This window comes from Culex pipiens, chromosome 2 (genome assembly GCF_016801865.2).
Source record: "Culex pipiens pallens isolate TS chromosome 2, TS_CPP_V2, whole genome shotgun sequence".
In the NCBI taxonomy this organism is placed as follows: Eukaryota; Metazoa; Arthropoda; class Insecta; order Diptera; family Culicidae; genus Culex; species Culex pipiens.
In genome coordinates, this window is record NC_068938.1 from 46,454,473 (window position 1) to 46,477,982 (window position 23,510).

At 39.6% G+C, this 23,510-nt stretch overlaps 6 protein-coding genes across 6 annotated transcripts; 3 read left to right on the plus strand and 3 right to left on the minus strand.

The window, feature by feature from the left end:
* The first annotated feature begins 202 nt into the window (after positions 1-202).
* On the plus strand, positions 203-1,580 carry LOC120416797 (zinc finger protein 771-like). The gene is made up of 2 exons (XM_039578673.2): positions 203-420; positions 477-1,580. Exons 1-2 carry the CDS (start codon positions 319-321, stop codon positions 1,533-1,535), a joined length of 1,161 nt encoding a protein of 386 aa, XP_039434607.1. The 5' UTR covers positions 203-318; the 3' UTR covers positions 1,536-1,580.
* Positions 1,581-1,582: 2 nt separating this feature from the next.
* LOC128093033 (zinc finger protein 569-like) lies at positions 1,583-2,856 on the minus strand. Its single transcript, XM_052708444.1, has 3 exons — positions 2,631-2,856; positions 1,955-2,568; positions 1,583-1,897 (listed from the first exon to the last, which is right to left on the minus strand). Exons 1-3 carry the CDS (start codon positions 2,733-2,735, stop codon positions 1,603-1,605), a joined length of 1,014 nt encoding a protein of 337 aa, XP_052564404.1. The 5' UTR covers positions 2,736-2,856; the 3' UTR covers positions 1,583-1,602.
* Positions 2,857-8,447: 5,591 nt separating this feature from the next.
* Positions 8,448-9,886, minus strand: LOC120416788 (zinc finger protein 57-like). The gene is made up of 3 exons (XM_039578655.2): positions 9,662-9,886; positions 8,983-9,596; positions 8,448-8,921 (listed from the first exon to the last, which is right to left on the minus strand). The coding sequence occupies exons 1-3, from the start codon at positions 9,773-9,775 to the stop codon at positions 8,642-8,644; spliced, it is 1,008 nt and encodes a 335-aa protein (XP_039434589.2). The 5' UTR covers positions 9,776-9,886; the 3' UTR covers positions 8,448-8,641.
* A 146-nt stretch (positions 9,887-10,032) lies between these two features.
* On the plus strand, positions 10,033-11,618 carry LOC120416778 (zinc finger protein 62 homolog). The gene is made up of 4 exons (XM_039578643.2): positions 10,033-10,218; positions 10,280-11,217; positions 11,279-11,375; positions 11,441-11,618. Exons 1-4 carry the CDS (start codon positions 10,108-10,110, stop codon positions 11,555-11,557), a joined length of 1,263 nt encoding a protein of 420 aa, XP_039434577.1. The 5' UTR covers positions 10,033-10,107; the 3' UTR covers positions 11,558-11,618.
* Positions 11,619-14,663: 3,045 nt separating this feature from the next.
* On the plus strand, positions 14,664-18,611 carry LOC120416804 (uncharacterized). Its single transcript, XM_052707845.1, has 2 exons — positions 14,664-16,501; positions 17,225-18,611. The coding sequence occupies exon 2, from the start codon at positions 17,485-17,487 to the stop codon at positions 18,436-18,438; it is 954 nt and encodes a 317-aa protein (XP_052563805.1). The 5' UTR covers positions 14,664-16,501; positions 17,225-17,484; the 3' UTR covers positions 18,439-18,611.
* A 3,894-nt stretch (positions 18,612-22,505) lies between these two features.
* LOC120416790 (ER lumen protein-retaining receptor) lies at positions 22,506-23,464 on the minus strand. Its single transcript, XM_039578656.2, has one exon. It carries the CDS (start codon positions 23,269-23,271, stop codon positions 22,633-22,635), a length of 639 nt encoding a protein of 212 aa, XP_039434590.1. The 5' UTR covers positions 23,272-23,464; the 3' UTR covers positions 22,506-22,632.
* Positions 23,465-23,510: the final 46 nt, after the last annotated feature.

Genomic DNA, 23,510 nt, shown 5'->3' on the forward strand with positions numbered 1-23,510 from the left:
AGCGCCTTGTAAAAAGTGACAGTTCGTCACTTTTTAGTTTGACTTTGTCAAACCAACGGGGTACAAACTAAAAAGTGTCAAACGAAAAAGTGACCAACCACCGGGGGTTGAGTGTAGTCCCTTTGTAACTTTTGTATGCCAAATAACGATCGGATAACTTTCGACCTAAATAGACAATCCCACCCGGAAAGTAAACAAAAACAAATGTTTTCAAACATCGTGTCCTGAACTGTCAAAATATTGCGCTTTTCAATGAAAACGGAATGAATCTAGTTAAATAGCTTTTATCAGTTAAATTTTAATTCGAATCAATTAAAAATGAGCGGCACGTGCCGTTTTTGCTTGGAACCTTGCGAGTCCAATGACCGGCTAATTGAACGGAACTTTCGCGAAAAAGCTCAGGACATTTTTGTCCTGCAGGTAGGTTGAACTTCCACCTCTATGAAAAACCAAGTTTAAATTTTTAATTACTTTAGATAAACATTGCCAAGAAAAACAATGCGGCGGTGTGCGATTCCTGCCGGTCACAGGTCGAGCGATTCTACCTCTTCAAGCGAAAATGCCGCCAGCAGGAGGAACTGCGTCGGGATCCAAAGGCAACCGTTCTGAGCATGGGATTCGCCGTGCAAGAAGTCAAAGTCGCTCCACCACCGGCAGATCCGGAACAAGAAACCAAGGAGCCCGCGGAGTTAGAATCCGAGAACATGGAGGTGGAAGAGAAGACGGAAAAGCGGTCGCCTAGAACAAAGAGGAGAAACCGGGGTCGCAAGGTCAGGGCCTGGAATCCGTTCACCAAAGAACAACTGGCCACCACGAGCAGGGCGGTGCTGTACAAGGAACGATACAACAAGATTTGCGAGCTTTGTGGCAAGTCCCGGCCTGCCAATCAAATGGAAGAGCACATGAACAAGCATCGGGGAGTTCAACCGTACGCTTGTGAAGTGCTGGGCTGTGTTGCGAAATTTTACGGGGCAGCGGGACTCAAGGGACACGTCAAGCGAACACACAGCGACGACCAGTTGCCTTGTCCGGAGTGTGGTAAGGTGTTTACGTGTGAAACGACACTCGCCAACCACCGGAAATCACACGCTGAGAAACCATATGCCTGCGAGATCTGCAACTTGAGAGTTCGTGTTAAGTCCACGCTGCGGCAGCACATGCTGGTGCACACCCAGCAGCGTGACCATGTTTGCAAGTTCTGCGGAAAGGCTTTCTACGCGAGTACGGTTCTTACGTTGCATCTGCGTTCACACACGGGCGAACGACCCTATGCCTGCCACGTTTGCGACTTTAGCCATGCTCACCGGGTTCTGTACGTGAAGCATATGCAAAAGTTTCACCCGGGGGAGGAAATCCGGACGCTAGCCGAAATGAAACGGCTGGCAGCGATTGCCAGCGCACTGCAGCAGAAGGAGCAGAACGGAGAAGAAGAGGAACGACTGGAGGAGGAGTTTATCGAGGGTGAAGCCGATGCAGGCGTGACCTACAAGTTGGAGGAGATTGAAATTTTGGGAAGGCATGAAGGGTTTGAGTAGGATTAACTTGTCTTTCTTCAATGAATAAACGAATGAAGCGTTAAACTTATTTTTTTATTTTATCACATCATTCGACTTTCTTCTCTTGTCCTCCACTTTCGGCACTTGCTTTGGCCGCCAACCGTTGCAATTCTGCCAATGTTCGAATCTCCTCCCCCGGGTGAAACTTTTGCATGTGCTTCACGTACAGAATCCGGTGCGCATGGCTAAAGTCGCAAACGTGGCAGGCATAGGGTCGCTCGCCCGTGTGGGAACGCAGATGCAACGTAAGAACCGTACTCGCGTAGAAAGCTTTTCCGCAGAACTTGCAAACATGGTCACGCTGCTGGGTGTGCACCAGCATGTGCGTTTTAAGCTGGCATCTGGCAAGAAAACATTGGTTATGAGCAGTGACTTAAATGAGTACCTCAGCAACTTACTTGAGACGAACTCTTAAATCACAAAAATTGCATGCAAATGGCTTCTCCAGATGAGTTCGTCGGTGACTGCGAAGCGTTATGAAACTCGTAAATAACTTGCCACATTCCGGACACGGATGGTGTTCGTTGGAGTGTATCCGAACGTTGTGCTGCTTGAGCGCTTGAATGCTGGAGAACGACGCCCCACAATCGGGCTCGTCGCAGCCAAACGGACGCTCTCCCCGATGCTGGTGCATGTGCGTTTTCAGGTCAATAAGATTAGGTAGAACCTTTCCGCAAAGCTCGCAGACCCGCGTGTTGCGCTCTTTGCGCCATTCCTCCTTTGGTTTGATCGCAAGCTGTTCCTTCGTAAACGGAACCCACTCTCGGTCCGTGAGCCGCTTGTAGTATCTCTTTTTAGGCTTGTTGGGGTCCTTCTCTTTGTGCGGCCTAGGTTTCTTCGGTGGAACCACATCCAATTCCTTCACCGCATAGCCCGTGATCAGGACTTTCCCGCCTGGATTCCGGCGATTTTTCTCGTTTCGTCGGCATTTCCGCTTGAATTGGTAGAAACTCTCAATCTGGGATTGGCAGGAATCGCAAATTATGGCAACATTCTCATTATCAACTTTCAGCTTGAATAAAATAAAGTATTTAAATTAATTCATTTAGATACTAATGCAAACCTGCAACCCACATAAAGGACAAGGATGTCCTGAGCTTTCTCTCGAAAGTTGCGGTCATTCAATCGGTCATTGAAATCACACGGCCCTAAGCACAAACGGCACGACGTGGTTTCCATTTTAATGTGATTTTAGTTAAGAAAATATTCTATTCAATATTTTGAATTAACAAAAATCAGACATCAAAATCCTTCTCTTCCTGCAAAGAGCAACATTTTGACAAGTGCGTTTGCGACTATGTTTGTTTGTAAACAAAAAGGTGGCATTAACTTGTTTGGTCGAATATTATTAAATCGTTTTTGGAACAATAGGTCTATAGAGCTTTATGACGTTTCGCGTACGCACACTAGCGCACCATTTGATTTTGCTGGTCGGACAAAATTTAACCTCACTTTCTTTCGTGTACGTACACGCAACACATGCGTACTTAGATAACTCTATTCCCGTACTGCGGAATTCTGCAATTCTGCACGAAATCGGCAGCAGAGCGTTCCCGTACTTTTCTGCAACATAAGTAACTTTTTTCCCAGGCAGAACTTCTGCAATGAGAGGGACAGAAGTTGCAGCAAAACCGTTCCCGTACTTTTCTGCAAGCTCTCTCTTCTCTTTCTTGTTGAAAAGTGACTGCAAGTTGGTGTGATGGATGTTGAGTACACGCTTACATAAAGTTTGCAATTTGGGTAAAATCAAGCATTTTATTATTAGTTGTAATATTTGTTTTTGTTTTATTATTTCAAAATTTAATTAGTCTTTTGAAGAGACGTTTGTATATTTTGAATTGATTGATTTTTTGGGTAGTTAGTTTTTTTATGTCTGGTTTCATTGAGAACGATTTTTTTGTGTTAACGATTTCATGCTTAGTTCATTAATGTAAATGATATTGCGATATTTTTTAGTGTTAAAATGATAACTTTTTGAATAGACTAAATATGTGTGTTTAAATAATAGGTAAATTTAATTGCCAAATAATAAATTGTACCTTAAACGGTGCTACCAATTTGTATTCTTATTTGAACCAAAAAATGTGGTGTAATTTAGTCGAATTCTTAAATTTTAGGAAGCTTAAATTCTAAAATTCGGAAATTCTTGAATGCGCCATCTTGAATCACAAAAAGTACATTTTTTTGGAGCCGTTAGAAAATCAGGTTTAGAGGATTTAGAGATTGAACATTTTGACGAGTTCTTCGGAAAATAGAGTACGAACTGCTTCTATTTTTTTTTAATATTTGAGTTTTCATTTTTTTATGTACAGAATTTTAAAGTTTTACTTATTTTTGTTTTTTTAGTTTCTTTATTTTTTATTATTTTTTTTTAAACTGTAACTTTTGAATTTTTGGTGTTCTGAACATTGAAATATTCAAACTTTTGATTCATTTATTTCGAATTTAAAAATATCAAATTTTTAAGTTTAGGAACTTTTAAGTTAGAAACCTTTATTATTTTATTTCGAATTTTGAAAATTAAGATTTTTTTGAAATTTTCAATGTTTAATTTTTAATTATTTGTATTTTTCAAGCTTTGAATTTCTGATTTATTGTTTTTTTTTTCTGAAATAAATATTTGCATTTTTAAATTTCTCTAATATCTGATAATTTTTTTTTCAAGTTCCTCAATTTGAAAATAATTTTGTTTTATATTTTTAATCACGAATTTCATAATTTTCAGATTTCTACATTTATGAGTTTAAAAATTGTAGAGTTTGTGATTCATTTTTTTTATTTGTCAATTTCGTTCCGTCACCGTTGTTCTTCGATGTGAAATCCAATCATAATTTATTTATGTATATGTCTATATAAATATACCTTCTATATTAAACCTTTATATTTTTTTAATTATGTTTTTTAAACGTACTTGCCATTCTCATTTCTTAAATTGTTTACCTAATGTAAAAGTTTTGAGTTGTTTCTAATATAAAATGTCTACCTAAGCATTATTAATTTCTAGTTTAATAAATGGTACATGCTTGATTTCTTAGATAAAATGTTGATTTGCATAAAAAAATAAGTCCCCGTTCTAGAGGTAAACTTCTTTCAATTACAATTTTTGTCAATCCATTTTTTTAATTAGGTCTATTCCCGTACTGCAGAATTCTGCAATTCTGCACGAAATTGGCAGCAGAGCGTTCCCGTACTTTTCTGCAACAAAAGTAACTTTTCTCTCAGGCAGAACTTCTGCAATGAGAGAGGTAGAAGTTGCAGCAAAACCGTTCCCGTACTTTTCTGCAAGCTCTCTCTTCTCTTTCGTGTTGAAAAGTAACTGCAAGTTTGTGTGAGTACACGCTTACATAAAATTTGCAAGTTGGGTTAAATCAAGCATTTTATTATGTAGTTGTAATAAATTTGATCTTTTATTATTACTAAATTTAAGTCGTCTTTTTGAAGGGACGTTTGTATATTTGGAATTGATGGTTTTTGTGGTATTTTTTAATGTTTGGTTATATTGAGTACGATATTTTATGTAAACGATTTCAGGCTTAACTCATGAATGTAATGGTAAAGCGATTTTTTTTTTAGTGTTAATATGTTAACCTATTCAAAAGTTGTTAAGTAAATCCAGTATTACAGCACGGCTAATAACTCAACAAACAATGTTATGTGTCATAAAAACAAATTGTTTTTAAAAACTTTTAAAAGACACATTGCTTTTGAGTTGAATAAATTTCAAATAAATATTTGTTTAAGGATTGATTTTTGATCTTCAATTGTTTTTGAACAGACTAAATATGTGTGTTAAAATAATAGGTAAATTTAATTGGCAAATAATAAATTGTACCTGTGACGGTGCTACCTATTTGTATTCTTATATGAACCAAAATATTAATAGTAGTTTATGCAACAAGTTGCAAAAAGAGGATTTTTTCAGCACGAGTCGTACATTTATCCAACGAGGTTCACCGAGTTGGATAAATACGACGAGTGCTGAAAAAATCAAGATTTGCAACGAGTTCCATACAACATTTTTTGCAATTTCGAAAAACACCCATTGAGTGAAATTTTGAGTCGAATTTTCATGTATTTTGTCAATAAATCGTTTAAATCAAAAAAATGTTGAAAAGTGTTACTTTTCGAAAAAAGTGCTGAAAAGTTCAACTTTTCAGCACACATTTGAGTGCTGAAAAGTAGAACTTTTCAGCATTTATTTTGAAAAGTGTTGCTATTCGATTCTGTTATTTTTGGTACAGAAAAGTAGGCTATTTCGTCGTTCAAGAATAACAGGAAAAGTAAGTAGTTTCACGAAGGAATTGCAAAAAAGTATTTTGTTGAACTTACAATGAAGGTATCATAAAAAAGGTATTAGGCTATACCAAACAAATAATAAATATAATTGATTATACAATTGATGACCATATTTTTTTTGCTGAAACATAAGTTACGTTGTTTACACATCATATTTTATATTATTTAAAATTGATATACATTTTATTAAAAATTATACGGTATACTCTACACCACAATTCTTAAATTCTTAAATTCTTAAATTCTGAAATTCTGAAATTCTGAAATTCTGAAATTCTGAAATTCTTAAATTCTTAAATTCTTAAATTCTTAAATTCTTAAATTCTTAAATTCTTAAATTCTTAAATTCTTAAATTCTTAAATTCTTAAATTCTTAAATTCTTAAATTCTTAAATTCTTAAATTCTTAAATTCTTAAATTCTTAAATTCTTAAATTCTTAAATTCTTAAATTCTTAAATTCTTAAATTCTTAAATTCTTAAATTCTTAAATTCTTAAATTCTTAAATTCTTAAATTCTTAAATTCTTAAATTCTTAAATTCTTAAATTCTTAAATTCTTAAATTCTTAAATTCTTAAATTCTTAAATTCTTAAATTCTTAAATTCTTAAATTCTTAAATTCTTAAATTCTTAAATTCTTAAATTCTTAAATTCTTAAATTCTTAAATTCTTAAATTCTTTAATTCTTTAATTCTTAAATTCTTAAATTCTTAAATTCTTAAATTCTTAAATTCTTAAATTCTTAAATTCTTAAATTCTTAAATTCTTAAATTCTTAAATTCTTAAATTCTTAAATTCTTAAATTCTTAAATTCTTAAATTCTTAAACTCTTAAATTCTTAAATTCTTAAATTCTTAAATTCTTAAATTCTTAAATTCTTAAATTCTTAAATTCTTAAATTCTTAAATTCTTAAATTCTTAAATTCTTAAATTCTTAAATTCTTAAATTCTTAAATTCTTAAATTCTTAAATTCTTAAATTCTTAAATTCTTAAATTCTTAAATTCTTAAATTCTTAAATTCTTAAATTCTTAAATTCTTAAATTCTTAAATTCTGAAATTCTGAAATTCTTAAATTCATAAATTCTTAAATTCTTAAATTCTTAAATTCTTAAATTCTTAAATTCTTAAATTCTTAAATTCTTAAATTCTTAAATTATTAAATTCTTAAATTCTTAAATTCTTAAATTCTTAAATTCTTAAATTCTTAAATTCTTAAATTCTTAAATTCTTAAATTCTTAAATTCTTAAATTCTTAAATTCTTAAATTCTTAAATTCTTAAATTCTTAAATTCTTAAATTCTTAAATTCTTAAATTCTTAAATTCTTAAATTCTTAAATTCTTAAATTCTTAAATTCTTAAATTCTTAAATTCTTAAATTCTTAAATTCTTAAATTCTTAAATTCTTAAATTCTTAAATTCTTAAATTCTTAAATTCTTAAATTCTTAAATTCTCAAATTCTTAAATTCTTAAGTTCTTGAATTCTTAAATTCTTAAATTTTTAAATTCTTAAATTCTTAAATTCTTAAATTCTTAAATTCTTAAAAAATACACATATTTTTGGGTCATATTCTAGGTTAGAAACGCATAATTAGAGGATTTATAGATTAGAAATTTTGAAGAGTTCGTCCGATAATAGAGTACAAACTGTTTATATTTTTTATAATTGAAACTCAATTATAATAGTTTTGTTACTTACATTTTTAAATTTTACGTTTTTCAAATTATAATTTCTTCAAATAATTTACTTGCAAACTTTTGATTTTTTTTATTTCGAATTCAAAATATTTGAATTTTTGAGGTCTGAACATTTATATTTTGCAACCTTAATTTTTTTATTTTGAATTTTTGAAATTAAGTTTTTTTTTTTTAATTTTAAACGTTTTGAATTACTTAATTTTTAATTATTTGAATTTTTGAACCGTTGAATTTGTGTTTTTATTTTTCTTATATAAATATTAGCATTTTAAATTTTTCAAATACCTGATTTATTTTTTTTAGTTTCTCAATTTAAAAAATATTAGTTTTTTAAAAATATTTTTAGTTGTGAATTTCTTAATTTCCGAGTTTCTAAATTTATGTGTTTCCATATTTTTGAGTTTGTGATTCATTTACTTTCTAATATTTTTCAATTTTACTGCTCTAAATGTAAAAAAATTGAATTGTTTGTAATGTAAAATTTCTACCTAAGCATAAGCATCTTTTAAATAAAATGTTGAGTTGCATAAAAAAAAAGTCACCGTTCTAGAGGTAAACTTTTTTCAATTACAATTTTTGTCAAGCCCTTTTTTTAAGTTTTGAAATAATAAAAAAAAACTTGAATACTAAATTTGAGTAAATCCACTCAACTGTGTACAATATTGCAGAAATAGTACTGGAACGCGCTACCCAGGCAAAAGTTTTGTGGCTTCTCTCCTTGCAGAACTTCTGCAAAAGAGAGAGATGAAGAGAGCGAGCTGAAAAGTACGGGAACGTGCTGCAAAAAAGTGACTTATGCTGGCTGCAGAATTCTGCTGAAGCTGCAGAAATTCTGCAATTCTGCAGGTACGGGAATAGACCTATTATTTGCTCAGGCGGAGAATTTGGTGCAAAGTTTGCAATAATTTCGAAGGTTATGTGCCACCTCGTTTGAATATTCCCAAATTCCCTCCAATACAAGTTCTTTTGACTAAGAATAATGCAAAAATACAGTTTCTGTATTAACCATGATTGATAAAGGTGCTAAGTCCTGTTAGGGAAAGGTTGAAAATACAAAACGGATAGCTATACAAGACGGTTCCAACGCTTTATTACTCCCCCGTCGCATTCCTTTGCTGAACCTTCGCCATCCGTTGAATATCTGCCAAGGTTCGAATTGCCTCTCCCGGGTGAAACTTCTTCATGTGCTTCACGTACAGAACCCGGTGCGCATGGCTGAAGTCGCACACGTGGCAGGCAAAGGGTCGCTCTCCCGTGTGAGATCGCCGGTGCAGCTCAAGCACTTGTTTGGCGTAGAAAGCTTTCCCGCAGAATTCGCATTTGTGATCGCGCTGCTGGGTGTGCACTAGCATGTGCGTTTTAAGCGCCGATCTACAACAGGAAAGTTTTAATTTACAGTTTGAGGTCGATTCTGGTGAACATCGATACTTACGGTATACGAACACCTAGGTTACAAATTTCGCAGAAGATTGTTTTCTCTTCATGTTGCCTGCTGTGCGTTTGAAGAGCCACGGTACTTGTGAATATCTTGCTGCACTGCGGACACGGGTGTCGCCCGTCGGAATGACGCCGTGCTGTGTGGCTCCTGAGTGCCATTGAACTGCAAAACTTTGCGCCGCAGTCGAGTGCATTGCAAGGATACGGCCGAACACCACGGTGCCGGTTCATGTGATCCTCCACGTAGTTACTATTAAGTGACTTGCCACAAATCTCGCACATCTTGCTGTACCGCTCCTTGTACAATTCCTTCCGGGTACACGTGGCCAGCTGTTCCTTCGTGATCCGCTTGTAAACCCGGTCCGTGATTCTTCTGTAACGGCGGCTCCCTTTTTTGTAAGGCTTCGGACTTGGTTCTTTCGGAGAGACAACCTCGTGGGGGGAAGGTTCAGGGTCGCAAAAAACAGCAGCAATAGCATAAGCTGTTGGTTTGAGATTTAGGCCAAGTTTTTCGTTCCGACGACAATTTCGCTTAAAGAGGAAGAAACTCTCAACCTGCGACTGGCAGGCTTCGCAAACTATTGAAATGTGTTCAGCGTCAACTTTTAGCTGAAAGATTGAGGGAATTTTAAAATTTTACTGGTTGCACGTGGACTCGCAGGCCCGTAACTTACATGAAGGACCAAGACGTCCTGAGCCTTCTCTCGAAAGTTACGTTCATCCAAACGGTTGTTGAAGTCGCACGTCTGCAAACACAACCGACACGTGGAATCGAGCGTAGTGTTCATCTTGTCAGCACTTAGGTTTAATAGAAGTTTCAAGAATCATTTAATTTGCCAAGTCGGAATTCAGCAACAGCAAAATTGTGAAGAAGCGCGCGTTGTTTATAAAGTTTAGGATTTTTGTTAATCAGCTGGCAGCTCGATCTTTTGGTCGAATGACTAAAGATCGTCCTCTAGTTTCTCATTCGACCTTTTCGACCAAACCCTTCGTGCAAATTGTTTGCGGGATGCGTTTGACGTTTCTCGCCAGTTGTTTTGTTTTGATGTCCGTTCGCGCAACAACATTAACGGCTCAATTTAGTTTTTCCAAGTTTTAAAATAAAAATTAAGCGCTTCAAATGGCTACAGCATACAAAATGTGCCGGCTCTGCATGGGCCGATCGAATCTCAACCACACCGTGCTGGAGGAACAATTTCTCCAGAAGATTGCCATCTGCGTTAGTTTGCTTGTAAGTAAGATATTCATATTCTAGTTGCTTCGTTTAATCATCATGACTTTGTTTCCGGCAGATCAATCCAGAGGACAAGTCACTCCCCCTGGACATGTGTGTCCTGTGTGCACTCAAGGTGAAAGATTTCTACGAATTTCGACAAAACTGTTTAGAGGTGCAGCGATTGCTAGAGCAAAACCGCTCCACCGTCGAGGAACAGCCTGAACAGGTTCCGGTAATAGTCCATAAGCAGGAACCGTTACCGGAACCAGACGTGCAGGAAGGTGATGATGACCCTGAAGCAGAGCCAACTGCCGCCAGCGTCTCACAAGAACCAGACATTGTCGAAGAACACTTTGACGAACAAATTGGAGATTCTCTGGTTGATGTGGAAGAAGTGGCGCAAGATCAAATAACTTTGGAAGTTCCCGAAGAAGTTGAGCTGGATGAAGAACCTAAATACGAGATAATCGAGTCCGACTACGAGCTTATTGCGGACGAACAGATGGAAAGCTTTCATGACGACGAGGAGGACGAGGAAGAAGAAGAAGAAGCGGTCATCGAATACCTCAGCTATGACGAATCCACGCAGGACCACTCTGAACTAGGAGACGCTCCCATCGACATCAAGCCAGTCTCAGTGGTTGTCGTTCACCGTGAGAAAAGAAAGCAGACCATCTCGCGGAAGGACCGTGACGAGAAGGAAATCTACCGCTCCCTGCTGCTGGAGTGCGAAATCTGCGGCAAGTCGGTGGAGCGAAACCGGATGGAAGGGCACCGCAATCGGCACGAGGGCCTGCGACCGTACAAGTGTCCCGCGTTGGATTGTGGCGCCGAGTTTCACTGTAAAATCTCGCTTCGGCTGCACTACAACAATCGCCACAGCACGGATGAGTTTGCGTGCGACTTGTGCTCGAAGGTCTACAACTCCCGGAAAACGCTCTATCATCACAAGCGGGAAACGCACGCCGAGAAGCAATTCAAGTGTGAGCAGTGCGGTCTGCAGTTTGTCTCAAAGTAAGAAGACAATATTGTTTTCTTTCCTTCAACTGATAACGAATTCTTTCAAAACTTTTAGTGCCCGGTTGAATCGACACAAGATAACCCACACGGACTTGCGGGAGTTCAAGTGTCCGCACTGTCCGAAGGAGTTTCACCGAAGCAATAATTTGAAGGTATGAAGAAGAAAATAAGCAGCGTTCAAATAATTAGTTAATATTAACAATTAACTTGTTCCCAGGTACATCTGCGGAGTCACACCAAGGAAAAACCATTCGAATGTTCGCTGTGCGATAAAGCGTTCGGATACCAGCGGCTGTTGCGGAGCCACGTTGAACGGAAGCATGCCGACGCGTAGGTTACAAACATTAGCTTAACAAAAAGATAATTGTAATAAACGGTTTTAAACTTTCAAAATAGTAATGATTGGTTTTATTTTACTACATGAGAAATCCTTTTGTTAAACAATAATTCTCTGGAATTACACAATTTAAAATCATTTGACATTGAAATTTGCTGTTCCATTAAACCGGCAGCAGAGCGTTCCCGTACTTTTCTGCCCCAAAAGTTACTTTTCTCTCAAGCAAAACTTTTGCAAAGAGAGAAGTTCTCTATTGCGAGATTCCTACTCGAAACTTGGTGTCCGAAGGCTTGATTGTTGAGGCAATTGCAAACCTTTTTTTACACTTAAGCTTCCATCCACCCCGGGATTCGAAATGACGACCTTTGGATTGTAAGTCCAACTGCCTACCAGCGACTCTACCGAGACAGGACTCAAAGAGACGACCTGGATTGAGCTTTGACCGGGACCAACATTTACTTCCCCGTCCGACGGAAGGCGTAAACAGACAAATTTCGTCTCGAAAAGTTCCACTGGGATCGAACCCAGGCCGACTGGGTGAGAGGCACGGGTCCCGGCCAAACTGTTGACAATTTTCGTAAAAACAGAAACAAATTCCCAAATAGTAGTTTATGCAACAAGTTTCAAAAAGACGATTTTTTCAGCACGAGTCGTACATTCTTCGAACGAGGTTCACCGAGTTGGATAAATACGACGAGTGTTGAAAAAATCAAGTTTTGCAACGAGTTCCATACAACTTTTTTTTGCAAATTCTGAAAAACACCCTTTGAACAGAATTTTAAGTCATATGTACATGTATTTAGGCAATGAATGATTTAAATTTAAAAAAAATGTTAAAAACTATTACATTTCCAAACAAATGCTGAAAAGTTCAACTTTTCAGCATCCATTTCAGTCCTGAAAAGTAGAACTTTTTTGCATTTGTTTTGAAAAGATTCGATTCGATTCTGTATTTTTGGTAAAGAAAAGTAAGCTGTTTCGTCATTCGAAAATTACAGGAAAAGTTTGATGACGGAATTACAAAAAGATATTTAAAATTTTATTCTTATTTTTTTAATCGAAGAACACTCAAAACATGATCAAATTCGATTTAAAAAAAATGCCAGGTTCCTATTTTAATCAGTATTCAATTGTTTTAACTTTTTTCATTGAAAAATTCAGTTTGATAAGATTTCATGTTTTACCACTTATTTTATTCAAAATGTTTGAAGAGACTAATTCTTTAAACATATTTGCAATAACTTAATTAAAAAATTCTTGGATTTTTTTGAAATTCCAATATTTTTATGTTTTCCAAACGTAAAACGTTTCATTCAGAACTAACAACGATTTGATTTTATTCGATATTTCAGTTTTTTTATAACTGAAAACCATACTCACAAAAAAGTTCAAGGGAAAATTTGGAAAAAATATGTGAAATGACTTAATAAAATTTGTAAATACTTAATTGTAGTTAAACAAATTAACATATTTGCGTAAAAAAAATATTACCAAGCTCAAATTAGAATCTTTTTTTCCAATAATCAATCAATGTGACAAAGTGGAACAGAATCTTAACTTTATGCTGGCCATAATTGTTCAAAATAGGCTATATTTTTGTATTATTTTTTAAACAATTGATGATGTTTTGTGTTAAATGTTACCTCGCTTTTGATAAACTACAATTAATAAAATCTTTTGATTTATGAAAAAATATTATGGAAATCTGTGTCAAATGCATCCAATATTTATAAGGATTTTTAATGTCTAAAATTCATTTCAATTAGATTGAAATAGTGAAAGAATTTCAAAAAAAATTGAAATAGTGAAAGAAACCTTAGGTGGCAGTGCGTGGCCGAATGGTTACGCTGTCCGCTTTGTAAGCGGATGATTCTGGGTTCGATTCCCATCTGCTCCAACCTTCCATCGGATGAGGAAGAAAAATGTCGGTCCCGGCCTTGGTTGTTAGGCCGTTAAGTCATTCCAGGTGTAGGAGTTGTCTCCATGCCATAAGTACAAACAACACACCAAACCAAGCCTACTCCGGTGGAATCGCTGGCGGCGGTTGGACTCGCAATCCAAAGGTCGTCAGTTCAAACACTGGGGTGGAAGGTTCCTTGGAGTAGAAAGAGGTTTGGGTGCCCTCCCCATTCAAGCCTTCGGACTCCTAGGTTCGAGCAGAAACTTGCAATAGAGACCACAAAAGACCCGGGGGTCGTTAATGTGGATGGTTTGACTTTTTTTTTTTTTTTTTGAAAGAAACCTTAAATTTTAAGTAAATTACTAAAGAGTTGAGTGAACTTTATTTGAAAATATTTAAAAAAATTACAAAACTTATTTAAGGGTTTAAAAATAATCTTCAAACAAGTATGCTTAGGATTCCCGACTTTTCCTGTTTTTTTGCCGGATTTTGCCAATTTCCCAACTTTCCCTGGAATATAGTTTTGTTAATGTTTATTCGCACAAAACTGCTCGCGATATCAGCTCACAGCTGGCTAAGTTTTCTTTTTGTTAGATTGTACATTCTTTTTTTTATTTTGTTTCTTTTCAATTAGTTTTGGAGAGTATGCATCAAAGATGTTTACAGTTAGCGCAAAAAAAAAAAAGGTGCAGTGGTAATGCTACAGGCATAACCATCATGACGAAGAACTTCGGACACAAAATTAAATGAATTTTTTTATAGTTTTATTATTTGCGTTTCTTGGCCACAAAATCAATCACGAAACGGTTATTTCTTAAGATCTATTTATTTCTGCTCTAAGATCTTATGGTATTTTGACATTGGATAACGTCTAAAGTTTTGAAACGCTTCACAGCTAATCGTAATGTCAAGATTTTCGTGCCAGTTGATTTGAAATCATTTCATCAATTACCTTTTAAACTTTTGGCATTGAACAATTTTTTAGAAATATTTTGAAATAATAAAAAGCCATTATCAGGACTCCAGTTCATTACAAAGAGCCAGTCTGAACCATGTGTGAAAGATTTTCTTTGCGTCACAACAAATTTGAATCACATTAAACGATTTATTCCCACACATTACAAGACTTTTTTCTCGTTTTGACATTTCTACAGCGTTCTCTCTGCCTTCCTACGGCATTCGCCACCTAGATTTCTTCTGACCCGGCTGTGCATCCCGGGGCCGTGACCAATTACACGAGCTCGTAGTAGATTCGTTGTACTAACCCATAGGGCTACAACACAGTCTACTAGGTTAAGCGATTTTACTCCACTGCCTAAAAGTTGCCTCCGCTGGCGGTTTTGCTCGTCCCCGGGTGTATCTGTAGTTGGTCGCAGTCTTTGATGGCCTTTTCAGGTGACGAATTTAGATACATCAATCGAACATCCGTGGAAGGGAAACTCGACGCATCGAACCCAATCAGCGTGTACCATGAAACGGGAGTGTGTGTGTATGTGTGTGTGAACGCGCATTTGGCAATTTTCTTGAATCTGCCAACCTACGGCATTCGCACACAATTTTCCCTCTTCGGTGCTGCTCTCCGATTCTCTCTCTCTCTCTCTCTCTCTCTCTCTCTCTCTCTATCTCTCTCTAGAAAATAAAGGTAATTTTTCAGAAGAAATCCTTCTCCGGAAGAGAGAATTTGCGTTGCTAGGGCTCTCTCTCTCCCTGCTGCTGTTGCTTCACCCGTCTGCGGCTCAGATATTATGAGCCGACCCGACTTGTTCAGCATCTCGGTGGCAACTAAGTGGAGTGGAAAGGGTAGAACGCATTTTTATACTTCTACTTCGCTATTACTTCCCCTATTTTCACGATCGTCGACGACCAGTTCTGCTGCGGCGGTTTTCCCCTCAAAAGCTATTCTGCCAATACTGAAAATTTTATAGAAAATTGCTGAAGGTTTTCCGTATCGAATGGTCCAAAAATTATGTAATTCCAATGTGTCTGGATAAAGATTTTACCGTTTGAAATAACGTTCCTCGAAATGCCAAAACAAAAATCTATAAATATAGGTCGATTTGTCATTTTCGCAATTATTTCACTCTCGACTTTCAACGAGGAAGGGACGACGCGTCAGCAAATGAGGAAAGGTGAAGGCGAGAAACAGACACGGTAGTCTCGAGCTGGGCCGCAGTTCCCGGTCGGACGAGTCAACCAAACCGGGAATACCTGACGGCGGAGATGCTTGAGCTGAGGATAAAGTTGAAGCGTTCAACGTCGTTTCGATGGGGCTTTTTCTGAGCCAGTGTTTTTTGAAGGCTGTTGCCAGCAATCGGCGACGGCTCCAAATTTTCGAAAAAGTTATTCTGACTTGTGCATTTTTGCAGCAGGCGATTTTTCCCTCTCCGTGCTCACACACACACACACACACACACACACACACACACACAAGCGCGTATGACATTCTACCACACAGAAACAGTGGTTTTATGCTAACTCTGTGGTGAAATGATTTTTATTCGATCTTTTTTTAAATTTTTAGGGAACATTCTTAGAGGGAAATTTTGAAGGAACAACTCTTTCGTGAGATATTTGGTGGCCCTGAAAAGGGCCGTTTGTTTAGTGCTTCATTCGGGCCGCTTCTCCGGTCAACGTTGAGGAAGATGTCCATAGCTTTGGTCTGGGTCAACCTGCATCAGCACCACGTTCCTAAGTGCTACTTGCGGCGGGGCTTTTGCTTCTTGTCCGTTACACTTGCGATGGTGGAGGAGCTGCTCTTCTTCTTTCCCGATGGTCTGCAGTGGCGATTCGTTCCGAAGTTCCGATCCTTCAGGGTGATGGCGGCCAGATTCGTTTCGTCAACCAGCGGACGGGCCGCGGGCTTGGCCGGTTTCCTCTCTTTTCGGAACCTTGGCCTGTGGTTTGCTTCTCCTGCGGTGCAGCGGTTGTTCTTCGTTGTTTGTCCGTTGGGCTGCCTAGGGAAATTTTCGCCTTCTGCGCCCTCTTCTGCTGCAGCTGATGTGGCCTCGACGACGATCCAAAAATTATGAGCTGAAGTGGGGGTGATTTTAGATACATCAATCTCACGTCTCCTGATTGAGTGATTGGGAAACGTTTATTCAACCAACCAGCGTGCACCGAAAAGAGGGGAAATTCGCAAAGAGGAGAATTCGTCACGTAACGATTTCGCATCGCGAAATTTTGTGTTCAATTTCATTAAGATTTCACAACTCGAGCAGCGAACAACGACGAGAAGGACTTAACCACTGGCTTGGCTTGGCCACATCGTGTGGTCAACACAAATGTTCCTGATCCGGATTCGAGCGGAACGACGCCTACACGGCGTTGGTTCATGATCCGCATTCGGGCGAAAAAACGATTTTTGGTCCAGCTGCTGACAGTCAGGAAACGTCCAGCGAAAATTCAAGAATTTTAATCAACCCTGTTCAGGGCTAACGACTGTTGAAAGAGTAATTTTTGCTAAAATCTTGATTTCAATAATTTTGCCACGCAGTTTGCTGCGAATTTTCAGTTCTTCTTTATGAGCATTGCATTTTTCATGTTTGTTGTTTTTGTGCTGTGGGAGTGGATTTTTGACAACGGCTGGGCAACGCAGTAGGCGCAGATTTTTGTCACTGCGCGCGCCCTCGTACATACACACGTATTTGCTTTCGTATCGAAGGGTAAATCTGCTGATGTGGTTGTATTCATCTGGATTCGGACGAAACGACACCAACACGGTGATTCTTGTTTTGCGTTTGGCGCATCGGCCAACAATTTGGCAGCGCAGCAGGCTGAGATTTTTGGACTGCACGCGCTTACACTCACACACACATATGTAATCGCTCGTAAATTTCGAGGTGATTCTGATTCCGAGGCTGGATTTAATTTCATTTCCGTTTTGCGTAACCGTGCAGCAACATCACAGAAGAGCAGCTACATTTTGATACCTTTATTGCCCCAACTCTTATGGTTCCGCCAATTTCAAATTTCATGTCCAGTATCAAAAACCCTGAAGTTTGATACTTATATTGCCCCAACTCTTATGGTTCCGCAAATGTCCCCTTATCGGAACATCCCCGGGGCCTCCGGCCACTCCAGGTGGTGGCCACTACTGTCAAAATGTCAAATTGCATGTCCTCAGCAATCCTTATTGTTTGATACCCATATTCCCCCAACTTTTATGGTTCCGCAAATGTCCCCCTATCGGAACACCCCCGGGGCCTCCGGCCACTCCAGGTGGTGGCCACTATTGCCGAAATGTCAAATTTCATGTCCAGTATCCAAATCCCTTAAGTTTGATACCCATATTGCCCCAACTCTTATGGTTCCGCAAATGTCCCCTTATCGGAACATCCCAGGGGCCTCCGGCCACTCCCGGTTATGGCCACTACTGCCAAAATGTCAAATTTCATGTCCAATATCAAAATCCCTAAAGTTTGATACCCATATTCCCCCAAATTTTATGGTTCCGCAAATGTCCCCCTATCGGAACACCCCTGAGGCCTCCGGCCACTCCAGGTGGTGGCCACTACTGCCGAAATGTCAAATTTCATGTCCAGTATCCAAATCCCTTAAGTTTGATACCCATATTGCCCCAACTCTTATGGTTCCGCAAATGTCCCCTTATCGGAACATCCCAGGGGCCTCCAGCCACGCCCGGTTATGGCCACTACTGCCAAAATGTCAAATTTCATGTCCAGTATCCAAATCCCTTAAGTTTGATACCCATATTCCCCCAAATTTTATGGTTCCGCAAATGTCTCCCTATCGGAACACCCCCGGGGCCTCCAGCCACTCCAGGTGGTGGCCACTATTGCCGAAATGTCAAATTTCATGTCCAGTATCAAAAACGCTAAAGTTTGATACCCATATTCCCCCAAATTTTATGGTTCCGCAAATGTCCCCCTATCGGAACACCCCCGGGCCTCCGGCCACTCCAGGTGGTGGCCACTACTGCCGAAATGTAAAATTTCATGTCCAGTATCAAAAACCCTAAAGTTTGATACCCATATTGCCCCAACTCTTATGGTTCCCCAAATGTCCCCTTATCGGAACATCCCCGGGGCCTCCGGCCACTCCAGGTAGTGGCCACTACTGTCAAAATGTAAAATTTAATGTCCAGTATCAAAATCCTTATTGTTTGATACCCATATTGCCCCAACTTTTATGGTTCCGCAAATGTCCCCTTATAGGAACATCCCCGGGGCCTCCGGCCACTCTAGGTTGCGGCCACTACTGCCAAATTGTCTAATTTCATGTCCAGTATCAAAATCCCTTAAGTTTGATACCCATATTCCCCCAAATTTTATGGTTCCGCAAATGTCCCCCTATCGGAACACCCCCGGGGCCTCCGGCCACTCCAGGTCGTGGCCACTACTGCCGAAATGTCAAATTTCATGTCCAATATCAAAAACCCTAAAGTTTGATACCCATATTGCCCCAACTCTTATGGTTCCGCAAATGTCCCCTTATCGGAACATCCCCGGCCATTCTTGGTTGCGGCCACTACTGCCAAATTGTCTAATTTTATGTCCAGTATCAAAATCCCTTAAGTTTGATACCCATATTCCCCCAACTTTTATGGTTCCGCAAATGTCCCCTTATAGGAACATCCCCGGGGCCTCCGGCCACTCTAGGTTGCGGCCACTACTGCCAAATTGTCTAATTTCATGTCCAGTATCAAAATCCCTTAAGTTTGATACCCATATTCCCCCAAATTTTATGGTTCCGCAAATGTCCCCCTATCGGAACACCCCCGGGGCCTCCGGCCACTCCAGGTCGTGGCCACTACTGCCGAAATGTCAAATTTCATGTCCAATATCAAAAATCCTAAAGTTTGATACCCATATTGCCCCAACTCTTATGGTTCCCCAAATGTCCCCTTATCGGAACATCCCCGGGGCCTCCGGCCACTCCAGGTAGTGGCCACTACTGCCAAAATGTAAAATTTCATGTCCAGTATCAAAATCCTTATTGTTTGATACCCATATTGTCCCAACTTTTATGGTTCCGCAAATGTCCCCTTATAGGAACATCCCCGGGGCCTCCGGCCATTCTTGGTTGCGGCCACTACTGCCAAATTGTCTAATTTCATGTCCAGTATCAAAATCCCTTAAGTTTGATACCCATATTCCCCCAACTTTTATGGTTCCGCAAATGTCCCCCTATCGGAACACCCCCGGGGCCTCCGGCCACTCCAGGTGGTGGCCACTACTGCCAAAATGTAAAATTTCATGTCCAGTATCAAAATCCTTATTGTTTGATACCCATATTGCCCCAACTTTTATGGTTCCGCAAATGTCCCCTTATAGGAACATCCCCGGCCATTCTTGGTTGCGGCCACTACTGCCAAATTGTCTAATTTTATGTCCAGTATCAAAATCCCTTAAGTTTGATACCCATATTCCCCCAACTTTTATGGTTCCCCAAATGTCCCCTTATCGGAACATCCCCGGGGCCTCCGGCCACTCCAGGTGGTGGCCATTACTGCCAAGCGCTTGCGAGAGGAGCTGAGCTCCTCTCGCTTCGGTGGTAGACCACCGACTGAAGCCAGCCTTCCGATTTCCCATGGTTTTGTAGGGAAGCGGGAAGGCTAGTTCCTGAAGACGCCACCTAGTGGCGCTTGCGAGAGGAGCTGAGCTCCTCTCGCTTCGGTGGCAGACCACCGACTGAAGCCAGCCTTCAAATTTCCCGTGGTTTTGTAGGGAAGAGAGAAGGCTGGCGCTCGCGAGAAGAGCTGAGCTCCTCTCGCTTCGGTGGTAGACCACCGACTAAACTAATGCGGTGGAGGGGGTGCCGTTTATATTTATATCAAAACCGTCGGCCGCGCTGCTTCTGTGATTTTCCCCTCTGCTTGGGGAAGGCGTTTCATTTTTCGGTTTCATTTCGCTTCGCGAAATTTTGGATTGCTACCCTGTATAGAGCCCTAAGACGAAGTTCTTCGTCAAAAAATCATTTCGACGCTGTCGTGCTATCTTGTCACACCCGCCATTTCGACGTTCCGAGAAAAACGCGTTCTAAAGGTTGACCTTAAATAAACAAAAACTAGAGCACACAATGTAAACAATATCAAACACGTTTTGTTTGGCTGACCATTCTGTGCGTTGTCCCAAAGTTTGGTTGAAGTTGGTTGCCGGAGTCCCGAGTTATAATTACAAATGTTTACGGTAGTCTAACTTGCACGTGCGTCAAACGCGTTCTGACCAGAAATCCCTTTAGCCAGTTGTCGCACTTACATCAATTTTCAGGGAGTGACAAGATAACACGACATGATTGAAATTTCTTTTATATGTAGAGTGACAACAATGCACGGAGCTTTTTTTTTAGTTTTTATTGAATATCTCAAGATTGAAAGTTAATTTTGGGGATCTGTGAAGGTCAAAAGGTGATGCATTGTTAGCTGCACAAAATGGCGTTCTTAACTCAATTTGGCCCAAAATGCACGTGCAACAAGTTAGCACGACGGCGACGATTTTCGGATGCTAATAACTTTTTAGCAAAAATTCTTTAAAATATTGTGTCTTCGGGAAAGTTTATTTCAAATTTAATTAAGATCTGAGTTCCGAAAATTGGTAAGGATTGGATAGTTATTGCGCTTTCCACAAGTAAAAAACTGAAACAGTTGCTTTTCCTCATATATTTTGACGATTTCTCTCGTTTCTTACAAGCGATTAAGGCAGTGTTTCTCAACCGGTGATGAATTCCCGACTTTTCCTGTTAGCCTTTTCTGTCTAACATTTCAAAAGTTCTGAAATAATAAATTGTGCTCGGTGAATCGTTTGTTTAAGGCTCAATTGTTTTTTTTTTTATAATTCACGAAGTAGTATTATTAGTTTTTGAATAATTAGTAGAAATGAAATATTCTAAGGGTTTAAAATCAGCGTCGTATCAAATCCTCTCCCATACGAATGCAATCGAGCAACACACTTATCCAAACAAACGCGTTCATTCATCCAGTAAAGTCCACATTCATCGATGACGAGCGGGCGGGCGGGCGAGCTGTTCGGGTGCGCCATCATCACCCACTGATGACGCTGCAAAAGATGCAGTGTGAAAGCAACAACAACAACTCCCAACTAAAAATAGAGACAGCACCCGAACGCGAGCATTTTATTCTGGAGAGAGAAATATGCTTCCTCTAATTGATCCGCCACATGTCGAACAGATCTGTACGGCCCGATTTCCGCGAATGGAATTGTTCGGATGAAAGTGAAAAAAAATGTATTCTTTTTTTTTATTTTTTTGGTTGATTTTCCATACTTTATTAATTTTACCTCATGAATCCTTACTTGGGATTGTTTTTCTTTATCAATTACAGTAGCAGTAAAATATTAATGTTTATGAAATAGAAGAATTAGATTGGTTCCCGAATCCACCGGGAAACGTTACTTTTTCTCGTGCGGTTTTGTCGCAGAATTCTAAAAAATAGTAGATAAAAGTAAAGAATTGCAAACTTGTCTCTTCACGCTGATGAATCTTGTCACCTTAAATGTATTATATATTCCTCAGAGTACGATCCCTCTTTCTCTCTACTAGAAACATAAAACGGAAATCCAATTTGCACAGTTTACAAAAAAAAATCGAAAAGGATAGTCTGTTCTTATTAATAGTACTTTGATTTTAATTTAAGGGAACCCCGCCTGTCGCGTGGCCAGTTCAGACGACAAACATTCGCTACGAACGGTAAAACTACGCTTTCAGTTTTATTTAGCATACAATAATCAACTAAGATTGCGACCCAGGGATGTTACGTTGCGCGAGGACTGACCCGGAAAGCTTTTCTCGACAGTTGGGACTTCTTGCGCTGCTGCTTATTGATTGTGGGTTTTACTATCAAAAAGTGTTTCTTGACCATTTAATACTCTCTAAACCCACAGTCATCGGAAGGATTTCCGGATTTCCTTCGGTGAGACTGCAGATGACAGGGTTGTTTGCTGGCGGAATCCGTTTTATTAAACTTATGTAGCTTTTGTGTATTATATTCGTGTTTTACAACTCGTCTTGCCATTATTGTTTTGCCCCCAACTCTCTTCTAATTTTAATGCCTTCGTTCTCGTGAATGTGTGTGTTGATTTGTATCATTATTATTTTTATTGTTTTTTTTTTGGAGAATATTACTTAAACAAATTTGTGTGTAAGAGAAAAGTCTTCTTCCTACCTCCGTCCGTCCAGGTCAGCTGGCAGGAGCGCCTTACGCCGGAAGCTGCAGCTTCTTCCCCTTGAGCACCTTGGTGATGTAGAGGTAGAAGAAGTCGCAGTACAGGATCGTCTGGATGGCCCCGGCGAAGATCGCAATCAGGTCGTAGTGTCCCTCGGCGTAGTATCGGTAGATCCAGTTGAGCAGGTACAGCGCACGGTACGATCCGAGGGCAAACAGGTAGTGGCTGGTGATGCTTTCCGCCTCGCCCGTTTTGCTGACCAGGAACAGCTGCGGCAAGATGGCCACCGCCTCCAGATAGATCGAGAACGTCCACAGAATCTCCAGCGGGGTAAACGCGGCGTGGATCAGCAGCGCCAGCACGAAGCACGGAACCAGCAGGAACTCGATGCGGAACGAGTCGTGGTTGTGGTCGTACGTGGCCTTAAACTTGACGTACATCATGTACAAAGTGGCCACCGACGACACGATAAAGACCAGCTTCATAACCGTGTTGTACACGCTCACGAACGTCGTCACCAGGTCCAGATAGCGGGAAATGTACACGACCGCGAACAGAATCTGCGACTTGCCGGAGATTCCGGCGCACGACCTCGTCTTCCATATTTTTATCAGCAGCAGAATAATCGCCAAAAGATGTGACAAATCACCGGCCAGTCGGAAGATATTCATCCTGTCTCCTAATTAAATCGACCTCTCGCGCACTCACAACTCCGCAAAATCCGGACACGGCAATTTTCCGCAGCCACCCACAAAACCGAAGCTTACTCGAGAAAAAATCCTCTTTTTCCCCGTAGATCGAACCGTGCAAAACCGAAAACCGACTGACGTGTAAACAGTCTTCTTCCATCCAAGATGGCACTCCGGGTTCTTATTCTTCGCTCGGAAAAATCGACCCCGCGTCGAGCAAA

Excerpts from the sequence above, each read along its gene's own strand:
- LOC120416797 (XM_039578673.2), top strand. The coding sequence starts at position 319 with ATGAGCGGCACGTGCCGTTTTTGCTTGGAACCTTGCGAGTCCAATGAC. Across the intron at positions 421-476 it reads AGGACATTTTTGTCCTGCAG|ATAAACATTGCCAAGAAAAA; the intron begins GTAGGTTGAACT and ends TAATTACTTTAG.
- LOC128093033 (XM_052708444.1), bottom strand. The coding sequence starts at position 2,735 with ATGGAAACCACGTCGTGCCGTTTGTGCTTAGGGCCGTGTGATTTCAAT. Across the intron at positions 2,569-2,630 it reads AGGACATCCTTGTCCTTTAT|CTGAAAGTTGATAATGAGAA; the intron begins GTGGGTTGCAGG and ends ATTTTATTCAAG. Across the intron at positions 1,898-1,954 it reads GATTTAAGAGTTCGTCTCAA|ATGCCAGCTTAAAACGCACA; the intron begins GTAAGTTGCTGA and ends TTTTCTTGCCAG.
- LOC120416788 (XM_039578655.2), bottom strand. The coding sequence starts at position 9,775 with ATGAACACTACGCTCGATTCCACGTGTCGGTTGTGTTTGCAGACGTGC. Across the intron at positions 9,597-9,661 it reads AGGACGTCTTGGTCCTTCAT|CTAAAAGTTGACGCTGAACA; the intron begins GTAAGTTACGGG and ends TCAATCTTTCAG. Across the intron at positions 8,922-8,982 it reads AACCTAGGTGTTCGTATACC|ATCGGCGCTTAAAACGCACA; the intron begins GTAAGTATCGAT and ends TTCCTGTTGTAG.
- LOC120416778 (XM_039578643.2), top strand. The coding sequence starts at position 10,108 with ATGGCTACAGCATACAAAATGTGCCGGCTCTGCATGGGCCGATCGAAT. Across the intron at positions 11,218-11,278 it reads GGTCTGCAGTTTGTCTCAAA|TGCCCGGTTGAATCGACACA; the intron begins GTAAGAAGACAA and ends CAAAACTTTTAG. Across the intron at positions 11,376-11,440 it reads ACCGAAGCAATAATTTGAAG|GTACATCTGCGGAGTCACAC; the intron begins GTATGAAGAAGA and ends ACTTGTTCCCAG.
- LOC120416804 (XM_052707845.1), top strand. The coding sequence starts at position 17,485 with ATGGTTCCGCAAATGTCCCCTTATCGGAACATCCCCGGGGCCTCCGGC.
- LOC120416790 (XM_039578656.2), bottom strand. The coding sequence starts at position 23,271 with ATGAATATCTTCCGACTGGCCGGTGATTTGTCACATCTTTTGGCGATT.